General features: G+C 40.4%; 1 protein-coding gene across 3 annotated transcripts in view; it reads right to left on the minus strand.

Annotated features, from left to right (window-relative positions):
- Positions 1 to 455: 455 nt before the first annotated feature.
- The window catches only part of MGAM (maltase-glucoamylase), a 107,639-nt gene continuing 89,634 nt past the window's right edge, over positions 456 to 18,460 (minus strand). For all 3 annotated transcript variants that reach the window (XM_077781089.1, XM_077781092.1, XM_077781093.1), the window contains exons 41-48: positions 16,204 to 16,352; positions 15,494 to 15,578; positions 14,822 to 14,878; positions 7,209 to 7,333; positions 5,845 to 5,933; positions 3,921 to 3,970; positions 3,141 to 3,311; positions 456 to 1,387 (exon numbers count right to left, since the gene is read on the minus strand). In XM_077781089.1, the coding sequence (XP_077637215.1) occupies positions 1,301 to 1,387; positions 3,141 to 3,311; positions 3,921 to 3,970; positions 5,845 to 5,933; positions 7,209 to 7,333; positions 14,822 to 14,878; positions 15,494 to 15,578; positions 16,204 to 16,352 (813 nt within the window). In that variant the 3' untranslated portion in view covers positions 456 to 1,300. The remainder of the gene's footprint in view (positions 1,388 to 3,140; positions 3,312 to 3,920; positions 3,971 to 5,844; positions 5,934 to 7,208; positions 7,334 to 14,821; positions 14,879 to 15,493; positions 15,579 to 16,203; positions 16,353 to 18,460) is intronic.

An 18,460-nucleotide genomic window follows, 5' to 3' on the forward strand; every position in this document is an offset into this window, starting at 1 on the left:
AACAAAAAGAGAGAGAGAAAGACTTAGGGAAGTAAACACACTTGTTTCCAACACACTCATTTCCAAGGAATACCAAAAGTAAATATCTCTGTTGAACATTCACATGTAATTATTTTATCCCAAATTTTAACCATCTCATGTAATTATAACCCATAGTGTCATAGATTCTGTTTTTGCCAGTTGACATTTTACCAGATACAGCAGCTGCTATGATGAGTAAAACGGCAACAGACCCTCATGTACACGCTCCTACACACCTCAATCTTATGAACACCCCATGCCGGAGGTGTGAGGGAAAGGGTGGATAATCATAAATCTGATCATCTTATTAGTGGGCTAGACTCCAGGAACTTTGATGCCAAAGAGAACAAGACCAACTTACAAGGGTTTGCCAAACAAGAAGACTTATCCCCAAGGGGAGTTTACCCAGGGTAAAAATGTTGCTAAGTTCACAATTTCTTGTAAATTTCCTTGTTTTATTTTTCTCTGGCATTTAAGTTGCATGCATTTGTGTGAACTGTGGTTATATGTTAGGTGCAGAGCAAAGAAATAATTTTACACATTTCAAAGCACGCCACTGCAAAACTAGGTTACATTTTTTTTACATTCAAACTCCTTCCTTCAGCTTTGCCTGCTTAAATCTCATCCTCACCCCACTTCCATATGCTAAGTGTCCCCCTGCCCCGCCCCATCTCCGAGTTCATGTGAGTCAGCTCCTTCCTTTCTCCTCCCCATGAGGCTACTATTCCTGAGATTTTTGCATTTTCTTCTCACATGTAATGATTGCTTTTATCACCATCTTCTGTTTCCTCTCACCCCTCCTGCTAACCTTTCCTGTGTTTCCTTTCCTTCCCCTTATATCATGCAATTGCTCCCTTCTCGCTATAGCCAACTAGCAGATGTTCTTTCTGGATACTTTCTTGAGGCCTTAGTCAACCCCAGGACCAGGAACTGACCTGGCAAGATCTGTCTTGTGTATTTAGCAAGAGTGGGGCCCATTCCCTGATTAAACACACACATACACACATACATGCAAGTTCATCATGGACGCAGTCCATCTTCAGAAGATATTGTGTGATAAGCCATCATTACCATGTTAATCACTCAGGGACAGTCAGACAACCCACAGATTTCCCATACTTCCCTACCGCTTATCCCACTGGGGTAAGACACAGACAAAATACATAACAAAATTAATAAAATACTTTACCCGTACTGGGCATGAACCAATTAACACACACAATAATTTTATGAGCATGAATTGTAAGTAGTTTCAAAGCTATTCCTAATTGGTGTCTTGCTATAAAAAAGCCAGAGTGCTTCTCCATGTCAGTGAAATGAAATTATGGAGGCTGATGTCTTTGCTGGTCATATCAATGCTTAACACCTGTTGGAAACCAAAAGGAAAAGTAGTGAGTATCTGGTGATTGAAATTGCCTGCACTCAAGCAAATTAGATGCAAGCCAATGGTCCACATGACACTCTGCTGCTTTTACAATGCATTGCTATTAGGCAGCCCTCGTATTTCAAGGTGAGGAGTGTGTTTCTTGATTTCTTAGAGTACAAAGCTAGTTCAGGGATAGGGATAGGGACAGGCCCCAAACAGTGTAATACAAATGGCTGCAGAGAAACAATTGCATAGACAGATGGGAGGAGAAGCCCTTATTTCCACTGCACACATGCTCCTTTGGTTTCTTCCTTTTCCTATTCCCCCATAGTGACTTGGTGGTTGACCAGTGAAAGTCCAACGGTTCAGCTTTTTTCTAGGCAAATGCTTTCCATACATGTCACTGCAGGTGCAGGTGTGAGCTTGTGTAACAGTCCATGATCAGCAATAGTCCACTGGTCAGCAACAAAGTTGGGCAAAGTCCTTCATGAACTCTTGGTAAGGTTCAGGGAATTGGTTAACAAGAAAGCCGCAAATATGAGGAAGTGAATGAATGAATTAATTAAGAATACAAAACTGGAGGAAAATTTTGTTTCAGGCCTTGTAATCAGGAAAGATTATGAAAGAAAAAAATGAGTCTAGGAAAAAGCGAGAAGCAAACACACAAAGAAAGATCCATTTACGGCGAGGCTAGGTGTTGGAAATGCCACACTACACTGATGCCAACGTGCGCACTTTCCACACATACAACATTCATGAACTCAGAATGTGTCTTGCAATCAATGGCCTTGGAATTACTGTGAGCTAAGCAGTACTCATGACGGGTTATTATCTGTGCAAGCGTGAAGTTCATTGCCATTACTGGTATTATGAATGGATGAACTACAAACCACTTAAAGATTATTTTAGGAAAGAATATGAATCCTAGCTGACAGTGAGATCAAGAGAGTTCTAGGATGAAAACTTATATAAAATACACTGCTAGCTTTGGAGAAAATTCCATAGATATTAGTGGAAGAATTTTTATGAAATGATCTATCACCAATGCTTCTGCTAGCACAGAGGAAATACCTTAGCCCATTCATTCACATATATTTATTTTAAATAATAATAAATAAAATGATAATTTAAAATATTTACATAAAATTAGCATAATAAAACATGTGATACAAATTGGTTAGGGCATTTCTAGTATTCCTTCACATTCAGAGTTTACCTTGTCTAAATTACTTTGATTCAGATTTGTCAACGTCCGTGTGTCTCTACCCAATATTTTCTTCTGTATTATCACTAACATTAAAAGGATAAAAATCTTGGTTTAAAGAAAGTTTGCAAAGCCTCTGTGTGTTTAGAGTAGAAATTTTAAATGATACTAAAGCATTGTATCATACTTCTGTAATCCTCTTTTTCTTCTCATCGCGGTACATGAAATAATGGGGCAACTTTGATGGTGTCTTATATTTGAAGAAATATGGTAGTTTGGGCTGTTTGGGAAGTAGATCTTTGAGGCTGAAGAAATAAAGGCAAAGTTTTATATAAATTTGCAGACAAGAAAACATATATGGAGAGTAAGGCTCCAGACCCTCAATTCCAAGTGATGATGAGTCAGGAAGTTTCCCTTCATCTCCATGCTGTCTCCTACTGACGCGCGGAACACACAGGGGGCTTCCCGAAGGGAAGGGAGGTAGGAAGGAAGTGCCCTGGGTATCTCAGGATTGGGAAATACCACAGGGACTTTTCAGGGGTCACAAACCTGTGATGCAGGGTTGTAGGTGAAGTTGGGCGTGATAACCATGCCGGTCAGAGAGACCCTGACGCTGGAAACAGGGACGCTGCCCACTCCCCAGATCTCCACGTAGCCCAGTTTCAAAGGGTTTGTATCTGTGATGTATTTGTTGAAAATTATATGACTCTGCATCATATTCTGTCAATTGGAGATAAAAAGAAACCAGAGGCAAAAATCCATTTAAATTTTTCTCAAACTTTTTTTTTAAGGCACAAATGTAGATCATGAAGTGAGATACCATGAGAGTCACCATCTGGTGTCCATGGGTAGGATAACGCAGGCCATAATTTCAGGCCTCTATCTCCTGCTTCCAACTACCACCCAACTTTGCTTTGGCTAAGCACCTGCAGGGTCTCTAGACTAGCCCTGAACTCTAAGGAGACCAAGAGTATCAGCTATCAGGAACCTTATATATGAGGATATATTTTAAATTCTACCCATAGAGAAGTCATAAAATGTGCAGGCCATTCCAAGGCAAGTTAGGAACAGGGGCTAGGTAACACAGAAACAATTTGTTCACCAGTGGTGAACTGGAATAAATTACTGATGAAGCACAAATGGGTTTAACCACAGAAAACTTCCTGACAGTATACTAAATGTCCATCTGAAGTCCAGAGGAAGGGAAAGACACAAATTAATGAGATGAGCCGTGAAGGGATTCTAGGGGGTGCTCTATGCCCTTATGATATCCAGCATCCAACTAAGCCAGCAGAATTCTGTTCCCTTCATAGTATCAGTCGCACTCACCTGGCTAGCAGAAAAGTTGGCTAGGTAATAGAGTCCTCTTCCATAAGTATCTGCAAACAAGCAAAAAGGTAAGCATGATCTGGAGCTACGTTCTCAAATTCTAATTCCTTGCTTGTTGAGAAAGAAGGGGTGATTTTTTTTGTTTTTCTTTTTACTCTTCTTTATAGAGTTCCATTTTGTGAGATTAGTCAGACTTTGCCCCAAACTCTGTTTACACAAAATGTTGTTTAAGTGTTTTTGACAGAGAGAGAGAGAGAGAACGTGTGTGCAAGCAGGGGAGGGGCAGAAAGAGAGAGAGAGAGAATCCTCATTACCAGCACAAAGCCCAATTCAGGGTTTGAACCAACAAACCATGAGACCATGACCTGAGTCAAAGTCGAGTCAGACACTTAACTAACTGAGCCACCCCAGTGGCCCATACACAAAATGTTTGAAATGAGTACCAGTGTGTCTAACAGAGTAACCTCATATAATGCAGTTTCCTGACACCATTCTAAACCCACTTCTCTTACTTGTGGTCTACCATTCCCAACATCTCCCTGGCCACCTTAGAATTTCCATACCCCACCTGCTAGAAGCACACATATGTGTACTTGCACGTACACCCCCATCACAAACATCAACACTGGTATCTTGGTTAGCTTATCTTGAGAAGTTATAGGTAATTTTTTCAAAGCAATCTCCAGAGAACAAAGAATATAAAAAAGAAAGAAGGAAAGAGAAAGAAAGAAAGAAAGAGAAAGAGAAAGAAAGAGAAAGAAAGAAAGAAAGAGAAAGGGAAAGAGAAAGAAAGAGAAAGAAAGAACGAAAGAAAGAAAGAAAGAAAGAAAGAAAGAAAAGGAAAGAAAAGGAAAGAAAAGAAAAGAAAAGAAAAGAAAAGAAAAGAAAAGAAAAGAAAAGAAAAAGACTTCGTTGTCCTAGGAGGCTATGAGCTCAGCGCATCTAGTCTAGGTGTCCTGACCCTACGTCCTACCTTTGGGGCTTTCTCACTCTTCCCCATATTCTGGACTCTTTCTAGTTTGTTATCATTCAATCAGAGGGTGTTGGCTAACCCTCTAGAGCTGTGCTGTCCTTGATAGTAACCACTCACAATATATGTCTATTTAAATAAAAATTAATCATAATTAAACAAAACTAAAAATTCAGTTTCTCAGATGCACTTGTCACATTTTAAGTGCTCAATAGCCACCTATACCTAATGGCTACCATATTGGGCAACACAGATATAGACTTATTTCCATCACTGCACTGGACAGCATTGGCTTAGACATAGCTAATGGCAATGAAGCCTTCCTCCCAGAAGGTTACCAGTTCCCGTAAACTCCTAACGGAAAATCCTCCCAGATAAATAGCACAGCTGATAGAGGCATTGCCTTTCTTTTTGGGATAGTAAACTGTGCAATTAGGGAGCGTGCCCTTGAACTTAAACCATAAGGAAGTATATCTCAGTTGGCTACAAAGAAACTTTTCCTATGGCTTCTACACTGCTGTCTCCCACAGTGAATTAGGACAGTTGGGTAAAGGTGGGAGATTCAGAGATATGCTTCCTTTACATGAGGCATAACGATCACATACGGTGTGTATTATGCACTTAAAATAACAAATGGCCAGGTTTAAAAATGCAACATTTTTTTTAATATTTATTTTTGAGAGAGAAACAGAATGTGAACAAGGGAGGGGCAGAGAGAGAAGGAGACACAGAATCTGAAGCAGTCTCCAGGCTCTGAGCTGTCAGCACAGAGCCTGACACAGGGCTAGAACCCACAAACTGCAAGATCATGACCTGAGCTGAAGTCTGACGCTTAACTGCCTGAGACACTCAGGTGCCCCAGAATGCAACATTGTTTTAACATGGAAAAGAAAAAAAGCAGGACTGCCCCGGAGTCAGTGGTATTGACATGAATCCAAGGCAACCCTTACTCACCAATGCTTTGCCCATCATCCCAGAAGAGCCAACCTTTAGCAGTCCCCTCATCATCCAAGGCAACCTTGAAGCCAATGAATTTCTGCCGGCTGCAATGAGGTAGGAGGAGTCATTAGCTAAAACCAAAACCACAAATCAAGGGTTTTCATAGAGGCATAACCGAAATGCTTCATGGTGTAAAGACAGTAGTAGTAGGATTCAAGAGACTTGTCATCTGGTTCTAGTTCTGTCTCCAGTGGCTATAGGACTTTATGTCAGGAATGAATGAATGAATGAATGAATGAATGAATGAAAGGATGGATGGAAGAAACTGCAGGCAAACCCACTGGATCTGTGAGAAAAATCCTGAAGTGATCTTTCTTTTTTCATGACTTAATGTCCTAAGCACATGTACAGTGAGCTCCACTTACAAATGTCCTGAGTTCTTCAGTTTTTAACAGAATTTCCTGAATTAAATGAGAATGGATCTAAGAATTTTAGTTTGACACCAGGCAGACATGGATTTTAGTTCCTGCTCAACTAGTTACTAAGTGTGTGACTCTGAGTAAATCTCTTAGTCACCTGAAAACTCTCTTAGCTCATCTGTAAAATGGGGATAATAGTACTCACATCAGAGTTTATTTTTTCCATTTGTTAAGAAAGGTAATTTACAGGGGCGCCTGGGTGGCTCAGTCAGTTAAGGTCTGACTTTGGCTCAGGTCATGATCTCATGGTTCGTGGGTTTGAGCTCTGCATCGGGCTCTGTGCTGACAGCTAGCTCAGAGCCTGGAGCCTGTTTCGGATTCTGTGTCTGCCTCTCTCTCTGACCCTCCCCTGCTCACGCTGTCTCTCTCAGAAGTAAATAAAAAACATTTAAAAATTAAAAAAAAAGAAAGATAATTTACAAACAGAAACCTCCATACTAGTAGAGTTTTAGGCACACAGCAAGCATTCACTTGATGTTAGCTATTATCAATTATTATGTAGACTTAGGCCTAGAATTTAAAAATCCTATATATGATGCCTCAAGCATCAGATGTGATGTGGCTTATGCAATCTTCCAGCCACAGTTTTCTTAGCAGAGTCCATTAAGATGCAGAAAGTCTTCTAAAACTAGCATGAATCAGGTTAGTCCGTGTTTGATTTCCATTTCAAGTGTGAAAAATTAGACCTATCATCTCACCCACTTAAATTGTCAACAATTGCTAAAGAGCTCAGATGCTGAAAAAGGTTAAAACTCAACAGCAAACAAACAAGCAAAAACAGTCTGTAGTAGTAAAATTCCTTTTGGGCCTGAGGGCGCTGCTTACAAATTGCCAGGCTCCACTGGGATCTGAGCTAACTGGAAACCGGTGGTAAAGGAGAAATCTTGTTGAGTCATTCACCTTAAGTGCGTGTTCTGCGCAGGCTCTTGCCAGGGCAGGATGGAGCCTCCACGGACATGTAGATTAATGTGGTCAAGAGGGGCCGGCAAGGATTTCCATTCTCCCCTTGCTTTAATGTCCACACCCTGAGGGACAGAAGAAGGTAAGACAGGGTGAGGGAGTGAACAGATCTCACTGGACAAGCATATACCAGATGCCTTGTCCACTTTCCTGAACTTGATGCCTGTCCGTGACCCTGCAGCACGCAGCTGTTATTACACTTCTCGACATTCACGCGGCTGCTGTGTGGACGCTCGCACGGCTGCTACAACACCGCAGGAGGACCCCATGTCCTCTGGGGTTTCTACTCCACTTAGGACATGAGATGGTAGTGTGGGTCTGCGCCTACCGTCATCCCACATCCTGGTTCTGCTAGGGGAGGCTGAGCAATCCTGCTACTTACTTCTGGTTGGCTCCTCGTACACGCCTTGCAATGGCATTTCTAGACGTCTTCTTTCACTTTGTCCCGCTCCATCTCCCTTCACGGCCTCCACCGCCCCCTCCCACCAACTCAACCAACACCTGACTCCCACTTGACAGATAGGATTGAAAGGAGCTGACTCGCTTTACAAATCCTCATCTTTAACTCATTACAACTTCCTTTATGTTTAAGGTCTTTATCTCGCCTCCTGTGTGGCAAGGCTCTCTTATTCTGAGCCAGGCTTGGTTTCTAAGACACCGGCCTTCTACATTTCTTCAACCTCGGGCAGGGCTTCCCAGCTCCAGCACTGTGGACACTTGGGGCCAGGTGGTTCTTTGTTGTGGGGGCTGTCCTAGCTTTTCAGATGCTTACCTGTGACTATCCCACTAGATGCCCCATGCCGCCACCACCACATGTGACAACCTCAAGGTCTCCAGGCATTGCCAAATGTCCCCTGGGAGATGAAACGCCCCCATTGATTATCCTGCCATCAAGTGAAACTCAACATATGTAAAACTGTGAAAGTTATCTCCCTACCAAATTCTTTATTTCTCTCCACGGTATTTCCATTCTACCACACATTATGTAAATATGATGTGATTTTAATCTCGTGATTACATTTCTAATACCTAATGTGTCATAAGTTTGTCTACTTTCCTGCAAATGGCTTGTGACCAGGCTAGTCTAAGGAAATCCTGCTTAAATGTCCATTAAGATAATGACTGTAAGGTACAATTTTAAAGCAGCATTATTAAGAAATAGACAGCCCAAATGCCTTTGCACAGGGGAATCTACATCAACTGCGTAGTCCTCGATTATGCTGGAGAAGCACTGCTTTAAAAATGCAACATATGTTCTACACCGAAAACAAAGAAAATGGCCACAAGTAGATAAAACCTTTAATTCATACACATTGCCTGCTCTTAAGCTTCATGAAAATAGGTAACCGGGTAACCAAGAAGACAAGGCAGAATAGTCCCATGCCTCCCCTCTCCCGAATAAAGTCTACAAACTACAGTGTCCAATATGACGGAAAGGAGGGGGGATGGGTAGAGGAGACGTCACGGCATGCTCAATCACATAGGCATGCCTGAGGCTGGCAAAGAACTCGAGAAGGAGATGTAAAGTGCTGGGTTTTGTAGCTTATTTGGAGAACCTAAGAATCAGTGCAGATGAAGGCCTAGCCTTACTGAAGCAGACCCCACCTGTGAAGCACCTCAGCCTTTCCTGCCTCAAGGCACCTGCCACTTCACAAAACAAGTCAGGCCTAAGGGCCAAGCAGTAAGGGTGCCCGTTGCATCTGCTACTTAGATCAACATAGACGGGACAGTCCAGGGATGGGAATTCGTAGCTACTAAGGCAGCTATGATAAGACTCATCTTCCTGGACAAATGAGAAGCACCCACCAAAATGGAGTCTCACATTTTAAAAAAATGTTTATTTTGGGGGGGGGCAGGAACACAGAGAGAGGGAGACAGAGGATCTGAAATGGGCTTTGTGCCGACATCAGAGAGCCTGATGTGGGGCTCCAATTCACAAACCATGAGATCATAACCTGTGAGATCATGACCTGAGCCGAAGTCAGATGCTTAATCTACTGAGCTCCCCAGGCACCTCAGGAGTCTTACATTCTCCATCTATCCTTCACTCAAGACATTTGCTTATTCCCAAGTTCCATCAGACAGAGCAAAAAATTCATGCAAAAACTGGTAGTTCTAAAGCTAAATGGGACTTCCTTATTTTTTCTCTCCTGCTTTCCTTCTCTTTGCTTTTTTGTCCTATTTTCTGCATAGGTGCTATTATAATTTGTTTTTAAACAAAAATTTAAATTTCTGTATCATGCCTTTAATTTCCAAGGTTTTGTGAGTATGCCTTTTCTTATAGCATGCTTTCTTGTTTTCAGTACATCTTCTTAGCTCTCTGAGGATGTAAATTTTCTCAGTAAGCTTTGAAATAACATAAGTATACAGCTCAGTACAATTTTACTGGTGAATATACCCATTAAGCCACCAACTAGACCAGGAAGTGAGTATCACCAGCACTCCGGAGGCTCTCCCATTTCTTCTCATAATCACCACATCAAAGGCAGCTACTACTCTGATTTCTGTCACTTTTGCCTGTTTTTGAACTTCTATTTCATACATGCTTTAACTTTCCTGTATCTGGCTATTAGTGCTCAATCTTATGTTGTGATATTCATCATTTTTACTTGCGTAGCAATAGATCATTACTTACACTGACCTATTGTATTACTTTTAAAAATAGAATATAATCTGTTTATCTACTTTACTATTAATCATTTGGTTTATTTCCAGTTTTTTGCTAGTTTACAAGTAATGCTATGAAAACTTCTTAGACATGTTTTTTTTTTGGTGACAATACACTCTAGGAATAAATCTATAACATTTTCATTTCTTTCTATATATAAGATATTAATATACTGTATAATATATATATAATGATATGTATGATATATGTCATATCATGTAGTGCAAGTTTGTTTCTCTTTTCTGGATTGATAAAATTGTTTTAGTGTCATCTGGGAAAATATACAAAAATAGCAATCAAGAACATTTCTGAAAGGGACGCCTGGGTGGCTCAGTCAGTTGAGCATCCGACTTCAGTTCAGGTCATGATCTCACGGTTCGTGGGTTCGAGCCCTGCATCGGGCTCTGTGCTGACAGCCACCTCAGAGTCTGGAGCCAGATTCAGATTCTGTGTCTCCCTCTCTCTGACCCACCCCTGTTCACGCTGTCTCTCTCTCAGAAATAAATAAAAAACATTAAAATTTTTAAAAAAATGTTCAGTACTGACAGAATAAACAATTCATAAATGAACATATCAAAAATAGAAAAGGGAAATCTTAGATAAGCTCTAAAAATGTAATGTGTAAACGCAAATCATGTGTTCATTATGTCCTGTATATAATCTCATTAGCATTAAAGAGGATACATATTTTACACATACATAGAGATGTGTAAAAAAAAAAGCAGTATATGATAACGTAAGTTTAGCAAAGCAAAAGTATTAGTAAATTTGACAATTTGGAAGGGAAAATTTATACCCTGACCTTTAACTATTGATAAAATGCATTCCGGTGACTTAAAACATTAATTTGACTATATAAAAGTTAAAATTTCTATCTAAAATTAGAAACAATTAAAAAACAAATGACAAAGTAGAAAAACATTTCCAGTGAATATGGCAAAATGTTATCAACCTAAATATCTAAATATCTTTTCAAATCAGTATGAATAGTTTAAATATATTAATAAGAAACCAGTAAAAGAATAGTGTGGTACCAGAAATATAAATGGCCTGTCCAGGATAATCACAAATCAAATCAGTGAGGAGTGTTAGGAACCACATCGCTTTTAAGAGTGATACAAAGATGAATATAAAGATTAAAACAACTAAATGCCTGAGTCAAACCTGACAAAGATTTAGGGACATGAACACTCTCATGAAGTGCTAATAGGAATGTAAATTGTTTCTGAAATGTTGCCAATTTACTTTGAGGATTCTTGTTTTAAGCCTCTTCTCTGTCTGGAAATTCAGGTAACTACTGGGTGATGGGTGGGGGCGGAGCACATGCCAGCGTAGATAAGATGGAAGCCTTGTTTAGACAAGACAGAAATTGAGGCTAACTTAATGTTCTGTTGAATGAAAGAGATGGAGACGTAGGCTAACTCCAGAAACAGGAATTGTATGAATTACACACAAACTCCTGTCTCATTTAAGCATACAGTAACCTGTATGACAACAAAGAAGCCTAGTTCAGAAATAGGATGTGCTTGAATCATCTCCAAGCAGGGGACCTGAGTCTCTATTTTTTCTTTTTTAAGTTTATTTATTTATTTTGAGAGAGAGAGAGAGAGAGAACACAAGGAGGGGAGGGGCAGAGAGAAGGAGAGACAGAATCCTAAGCAGGCTCCACACCATCAGCACAGGGCACAATGTGGGGGCTCGAATTCACTAACTGTGAGATCATGCCCTGAGCTGAAATCAAGAGTCCAACGCTTAACCAGCTGTGCCACCCAGGCACCTTGAGTCTCCATTCTTATTGTCAAGTGCAAGGCTCTCCCATGTTTTTGCTAACANTGAATCATCTCCAAGCAGGGGACCTGAGTCTCTATTCTTTTTTTTCTTTTTTAAGTTTATTTATTTATTTTGAGAGAGAGAGAGAGAGAGAACACAAGGAGGGGAGGGGCAGAGAGAAGGAGAGACAGAATCCTAAGCAGGCTCCACACCATCAGCACAGGGCACAATGTGGGGGCTCGAATTCACTAACTGTGAGATCATGCCCTGAGCTGAAATCAAGAGTCCAACGCTTAACCAGCTGTGCCACCCAGGCACCTTGAGTCTCCATTCTTATTGTCAAGTGCAAGGCTCTCCCATGTTTTTGCTAACATCTGTAAAAACATCTTTCTTCTTCATCTTTTAAAATATTAAGTATTTTTACTTGGCGCTTCAGTAAACTGTCAGTAGGACTGGGCAAAACCTTTCTGGAAAGCAATCTGCCAATATCTGTCTAATTTTAAATCCCAGAAATCTTACTGACAACTTAGACAGAGATACAGATACAATGGTGTTTCCTGAAGCCTTGTACCATTACTTAGAAGAAGAAAGCAAGAACACAAGGGGTTTGCTAAAAGATTCCATACAGTGGAATATAATCAAGTTGCTTTAAAAAAAGGAGGGGAGAAGAGCTTCAAGTTCAAAAAGAGTTCAAGTTCCAAGCCCTCTGATATACAAAGATCTTCAAGAACTATTATTCAGTGAACTAATCAAGAAGCCTAACAGCATGTATAGTAAGACACTACTTGTGTAAATAAAAAAAGAATACACATATGCTAATCTATCTACATATTTTTATCAGCAAAGATATACAACAGACTGTTAATGGGGGTTAGCTTTAGAAGGGGGGCCAAGGCTTGGGAAAGAGGGAAAATGCTGAATTTCTCTTTCCATTTTCCAATGCTTGCCCTTCTCTAATGTTTGGCTTTTTACCAGTGGAGGTGTTTCCACTTTCCTAGTGTATTTGTGGCTCCCTATATGTCTTTCAAGGTACCTTTCCAATCTTATATTCCCCCGGGGGTCTTTCATCCTTTGACTAGTACATCTGCATCTCTTCTTCTAAATTCAGATGCCATGTTTTAACATTCCACAGTGCTCCTTACACTGAGTAAGTAACTTGTTCCTTTTCACATGATCAGATGGTGGACTGAGTCTCATAGTGTATGTATATCCTCTAGACCTGGAATCAGCAAACTTTGTCTATCAAGGACCAGGTAGTAAGTATTTTAGGCTTTGCAGGCCAGATGGTCTCAGGTGAAACCACTGGATTCTGCTGTTGTATTGTGAGCACAGTTATTGTGGATAATAAGCAAACAAATGTTCATGACTATGTTCTAATAAAACTTTATTTATAAAAACAGGTATGAATCTGATTTGGCTGTGGCTTCTAGTTGGCCAATCTCTGCTCTCATACAAAACCAGTTACCAAAATGTGTGGAGATTAACTAAGAATACACTTCTCCATTAATCCCAACCGTGGGATCTTATTTGAATTTTACATCAAAACCTAATTTTTTTTCTAAATGTCTAACTCCATCAATCTGTGGCTTCCTAAGTGATTTTTCCCCTTTCTTTCCTCAACCAAAGCTCTTTTATTTAAAAGCCATGTATAAAATCTGCCATTCCAGGACACTGTCCTTTGTTAGCTCTCACACATCACTTTCTTTCATATAGTACCTATGATTATGTACATAAGCACTAGTATTAAAGACATGCAAATATCAGCTCCAGGTTAGATGGCGAACTCTGTGGGGAAACTGTCCCAGTATTCCCATACCTGGAGCTCAGTAAGGTGGCTCGCACCTGGGCCAGGCTGGGACTAGAGTGAAATAAGCCAGGTGCCTAGGGTGCACAGTTTAAGGCAGTGCTAACTCTCAGGGTCATGCAAATGCGGGCTCAGCCTTAAGAAGGGGTCCCTTTTTAAACTTCATGCCCAGGCACCTCACTTGCTGCACCAGGGATCCTCACTGTACTCAGGATCATGGACTGTTAGTGACTGGGGCAGTCAACATGCAAATTCAGGACAGAGGCGGGGTCACTTAAAACTAGTTGGCTGCTCCCTCCTAGAAAGCCCAGATTGGGTTCATGTAGGACCATCCAGAGGGCAGATCCAGCCCAGAAAAAAAAAAAAAGTGTGTGTGGTGGGCTGAGTGTCAGGGAAGGACTCAGGGCTCCATGAAACAGAGGAGGAAGACTTTCATCGTCCTCGTATAGTTTTCATCTAATCCCGAATCCCACTGCAAAGCCACTGACTGAAGAAACTAGAGTATTCTCAGCCTCTTGCCTTTCTGCTGGTCCCCTTTTGCTGTATTTCCAGGCCTCTGCTTTGCTCTCTGCAGAAAAGTCAGGAGGGTAGGCCCAGTTACAAGGAGGGGAAATGCCTCCTTTGATTTTCCTCAAGAATCAAAGCCTGACTTGTGACCCTAGGGGAGTAGACAGCCCTATGGCTCCTTTGAAAGGCCCTGTTTTCCCAGCTGAGTCTCTGGGCTCAGACTAGCTTACAAATGTTCTAGGACAGAGAATGATGTGTTCATCTTGTGTTTCCGAATGCACGTGCATTGCTTCTGCACACAAGGGTTGGGTCCGGTACCTCCGCGTGCATTTTACACACTGCCTACAACTATGCTTATTTCAGGAGATTACATTTAACAACTCCTTGAGCATCTATGCTACAGAAGGAGACATTTAATAAAAAGACAGAGAGGAAAGGCCCCTATACATATGAACCTGCAGTCTCGTAAGGGACGATATGAACAAAATCTACGGTTTACAGAACAAGTTCAAGTGTCTTCTAGTGTTACCATTACACCCATTGTGAATGGAGGTGGTATAGAGAAAAACTCACACATAAAGAACACTCACAAAATAAGTTATTTTATAACAATTCTGTGAGGAGAGTGCTCTTATACTACTTGGAGGTGAAAAACATTGAGGCTACAAGGTTAAAAGTGGCTTGTCTAAGATCATACATCAAATGAGTTATAGCACCAGAAACTCGGCCAGTGGGCTGTCAGATGCTAAAGCCTGTGCACACTACCATTTTTCCCAAGTTGTATGAATCATTGGAAAAACTTACCGTGTAGTAGTCATACCAGCGGGCTCTAGGGAAATATGCGGTGACATTTCTGGCATTCTAAAATTAAACACAAACAAGGCTTGGGCAAGGTAACCAATTTGTACAGTAAAAGGATCAAAACAATAGCGGTGACCTTGGACCTACATGTTCATCTCTTTAGAGGCCAGCAGTGTTGAGGAAGCCTTTCTTCCCTCTCTTCTCCCCAAATGGGAGATTTGCCTACCCCAAACTGGCAGTTTCCATAAAGCCCTTGGACATCAGGACTTTGGGGAAAAATCATTTACTTATAGTCACCCCATATTCTATACAAAGAGAAAAAACTGAGTTTGGGTCTTGGGCAGAAAAAATTTTTGTAGATTTTATGGTCCTAGTACTTCAGGGATTATGATTAGTGCAGTAAGTTTTGGGGAGAATGCAGTTGGCTGGTATTTTCATCAGAAGTCTATACATCAATAGAAAAAGTGAAGACAGGGCTTTTGCTTCCTGGATGTCTTACAGAAGGAAGGGAAGGGCTAGCTGGCAACGCGATTATGCCGCACATGGTACAAACGATCCTGAAAAATGTGTTTTAATGGAATAAGAGACCACATCTCAGGAGCCCCAGCAGACCAGGCCTCTTGTCACTCTCGTCACAGGGCCTGACAGCTGTAATATCAGAGCCTCCATACTCACAGCCTCCAGGACAGGGCTGACCAGGAAGGCTGGGCCCAGCAGAAATTGACTGTCCACATCCCAGGTCACCCGGTCTGACACAAACCTGGAAAGAGAAACCAAGGTACCACAATCAGGACCCAGACAGGGCCTCAGGCCAAGACCCTGAAGAAACTCTTCAAGTTCAGACCCAAGTCAGAAATCCAGCTGCCTTCTTCATCTTCCTTCCCCCTTTCCCTATGTCTCCCTCAACCAGCTGTATACTTACTTTCTGTCTATCATGGTCTTCGAACCCCAGAAATGGATGGACTTAGACATGTTCTCACCTATCAATTCCTCTATGTTTATTAACCATGGCACGTTTGAAATGCATGAATGGCCTTCAGCCCTCACATCTTCATCCCTCACATGTGGCCTTGTTTTGGGACCTGAGTGGCTATAAAAGAAAGGTAGCTCTTCATATGCCCAATGTAGAAAGAAATTATTCTGTGCTATATTGGATCCCTTTGAGTTGTTTTTTTATTTTTTCTCATTCAGTAGTCTTTCATCAAGGACCTAGTGCATGACGGACACTGTGCTAAAAGGAATTATTATGTATGGTTTGTGCCCAGAAAGCTTATGGCAAAGCGCAATTGTGTCTTTAACTTAATTTGGAGGAACTTTTTTCTTCAAGAGCCACCACATAGAATGATATTATTCCTTAGTCATTGGGAGCCCAGCTTGACACTCACTCATGGAGAAGAGGCCGGACGACAGTGCTGCCCTCCGTGTGGGCCATGTGCATCAGGGTGTAGAGATACGGCAACAGGGTGTATCTGGTCTGCAGGACGCTTCTGGAGATATTCTCAAAGGTTGCATTCCAGGACACAGGGTCCTGCCTCTATAGGAGGAAAGAAGAATGTTTAGAGCTCACTAAGGGGACCTGGGGAATCTAAAGAAGTCACTGAACGCTTATTACGAATGAAGATCATATGTAGCTAAACCAAAATTGATTATAGATGAGACTGAGAATACCTCTTTTAGACTTTTTTTTTGAGACTAAAATATTCTTAATATACTGAAAGAAGTCACTGAAGTTTTCCCAAGATGACTGATGAAATTTCTCCATAAGACATTCTTTTTGGGATATATTTGGCACAACACAGCCTAAACAAACAAAATAATGTAAACAACATTGAGGAATCTGGTTCACTAGACATGACTATCTTTCCATGTACCTGTTAGCCATTTGTATGTCTTCTTGGAAAAATGTCTATGTGGGTCCTTTACCCATTTTTAAATCAGATTGTTTGTGGCTTTTTGCTATTGATTTGAATGAGTGTCTTATATATTTTGGACACTAACTCCTTTTCAGATAGATGGTTTACAAATATTTGGGTGCCTGGGTGGCTCAGTCAGTTAAGTGTCTGACTTTGGCTCAGGCCATGACCTTGTGGTTCATGGGTTTAAGCCCCGCATCAGGCTCTGTGCTGACAGCTCAGAGTCTGGAGCCTGCTTCAGATTCTGTGTCTCCCTCTCTCTCTTCCCCTTGCCCTCTCACTCTCTCTCTCTCAAAAATAGAACATTTTTTAAAAATTAAAAAACAACAAATATTTTCTCCCATTGCGTAGGCTGCCTTTTCATTTTTTTGTTTCTTTTGCTAGGCAGAAGCTTTGAGTTTGATATAATCCTACTTACTTATTTTTATTGTTGTTGTCTGTGCTTCTAATGTCATGTCCAAAGAAATCATTGCCAAGAACAATGTCAAGTAGCTTTTTCCCTATGTTTTCTTCTAGGAGTTTTACTATTTCAGGTCATATATTTAAATTACTAATACATTTTGAGTTAATTTTGGGGAAGGGTATAAGATAGGAGCCCAGTTTCATTCTTTTGAATGTGATTATCTAGTTTTTCCAGCAGCATTTATTAAAGAGACTGTCTTTTCTCCGCTGAGTATTCTTGGCTCCCTTTTCAAACCATAGTAAGTGCAAAGGTTTATTTCTGTAGTTCTGATTCTATTTCATTCATCTATTTTTATGCTAATAGCATACTGTTTGATTACTGTAGCTTTGTGATATAGTTTGAAACCAGGAAGCATGATGCCTTCAGCTTTGTTCTTCATTCTCAGGATTGCTTTAGCTATTTGGAGTCATTTGTAGTTCCATATGAATTTTAGGATTTTTTTTTTTTTGTATTTCTGTGAAAAATGCTATTGGAATTTTGACAGTGATTGCATTGAATCATAAGTCATTTTGGGTAGTATGGACATTGTGATAATGCTAATTCTAGTCCCTGAACATGGACTATCTTTACTTTTGTGTGTTTGTGTATTCTTCAATTCCTTTCACGAATTTCTTAGAGTTTTCAATGTTTATATCTTCCAGTTCCTTGGTTAAATTTATTCCTAAGAATTGTATTGAGTTTTGATGCTACTATGAAAGGGATTGCTTTACTTCTTTTTCAGATATTTGATGTTCATGTATAGAAACACAACTGATTTCTGTATGTTGATTTTGTATTCTACAACTTTACTGAATTAATTGATTCATTCTAGTTTTTTAATGGTATCTTTTGGATTTTCTATATATAAAATCATATGAACTGTAAACAGAGACGATTTTACTTCCTTTCTGATTTAAATACTTTGCATTTCTTTTTCCTGCCTGACTGCTCTAACTAGGATTTCCAGTAGTGAGAGTGGGCACACTTGTCTTATTCCTGATCTTAGAGAAAAAGCTTTCAAGCTTCCAACTTTAAGCATGATGTCAGGTGTATCTTGTCATATATGGCCTTTATAATGATGCGGTACATTTCTTCTATACCCAATGTGTTGACAGCTTTCATCATAGAAGGAGGTTATATTTTGCCAAATTTTTTTCTGCCTATATTAAGATGATCATATGAATTTTATCTTCCATTCTATTAATGTGATGTATCAAATTTATTTGCTTGTGTTTGTTGAATTGTCTTCACATCCCATGGTTAAAACTCACTTGATCGTGGTGTTTG

Source organism: Crocuta crocuta, unplaced genomic scaffold (genome assembly GCF_008692635.1).
Source record: "Crocuta crocuta isolate KB4526 unplaced genomic scaffold, BGI_CrCroc_1.0 scaffold228, whole genome shotgun sequence".
NCBI lineage: Eukaryota > Metazoa > Chordata > Mammalia > Carnivora > Hyaenidae > Crocuta > Crocuta crocuta.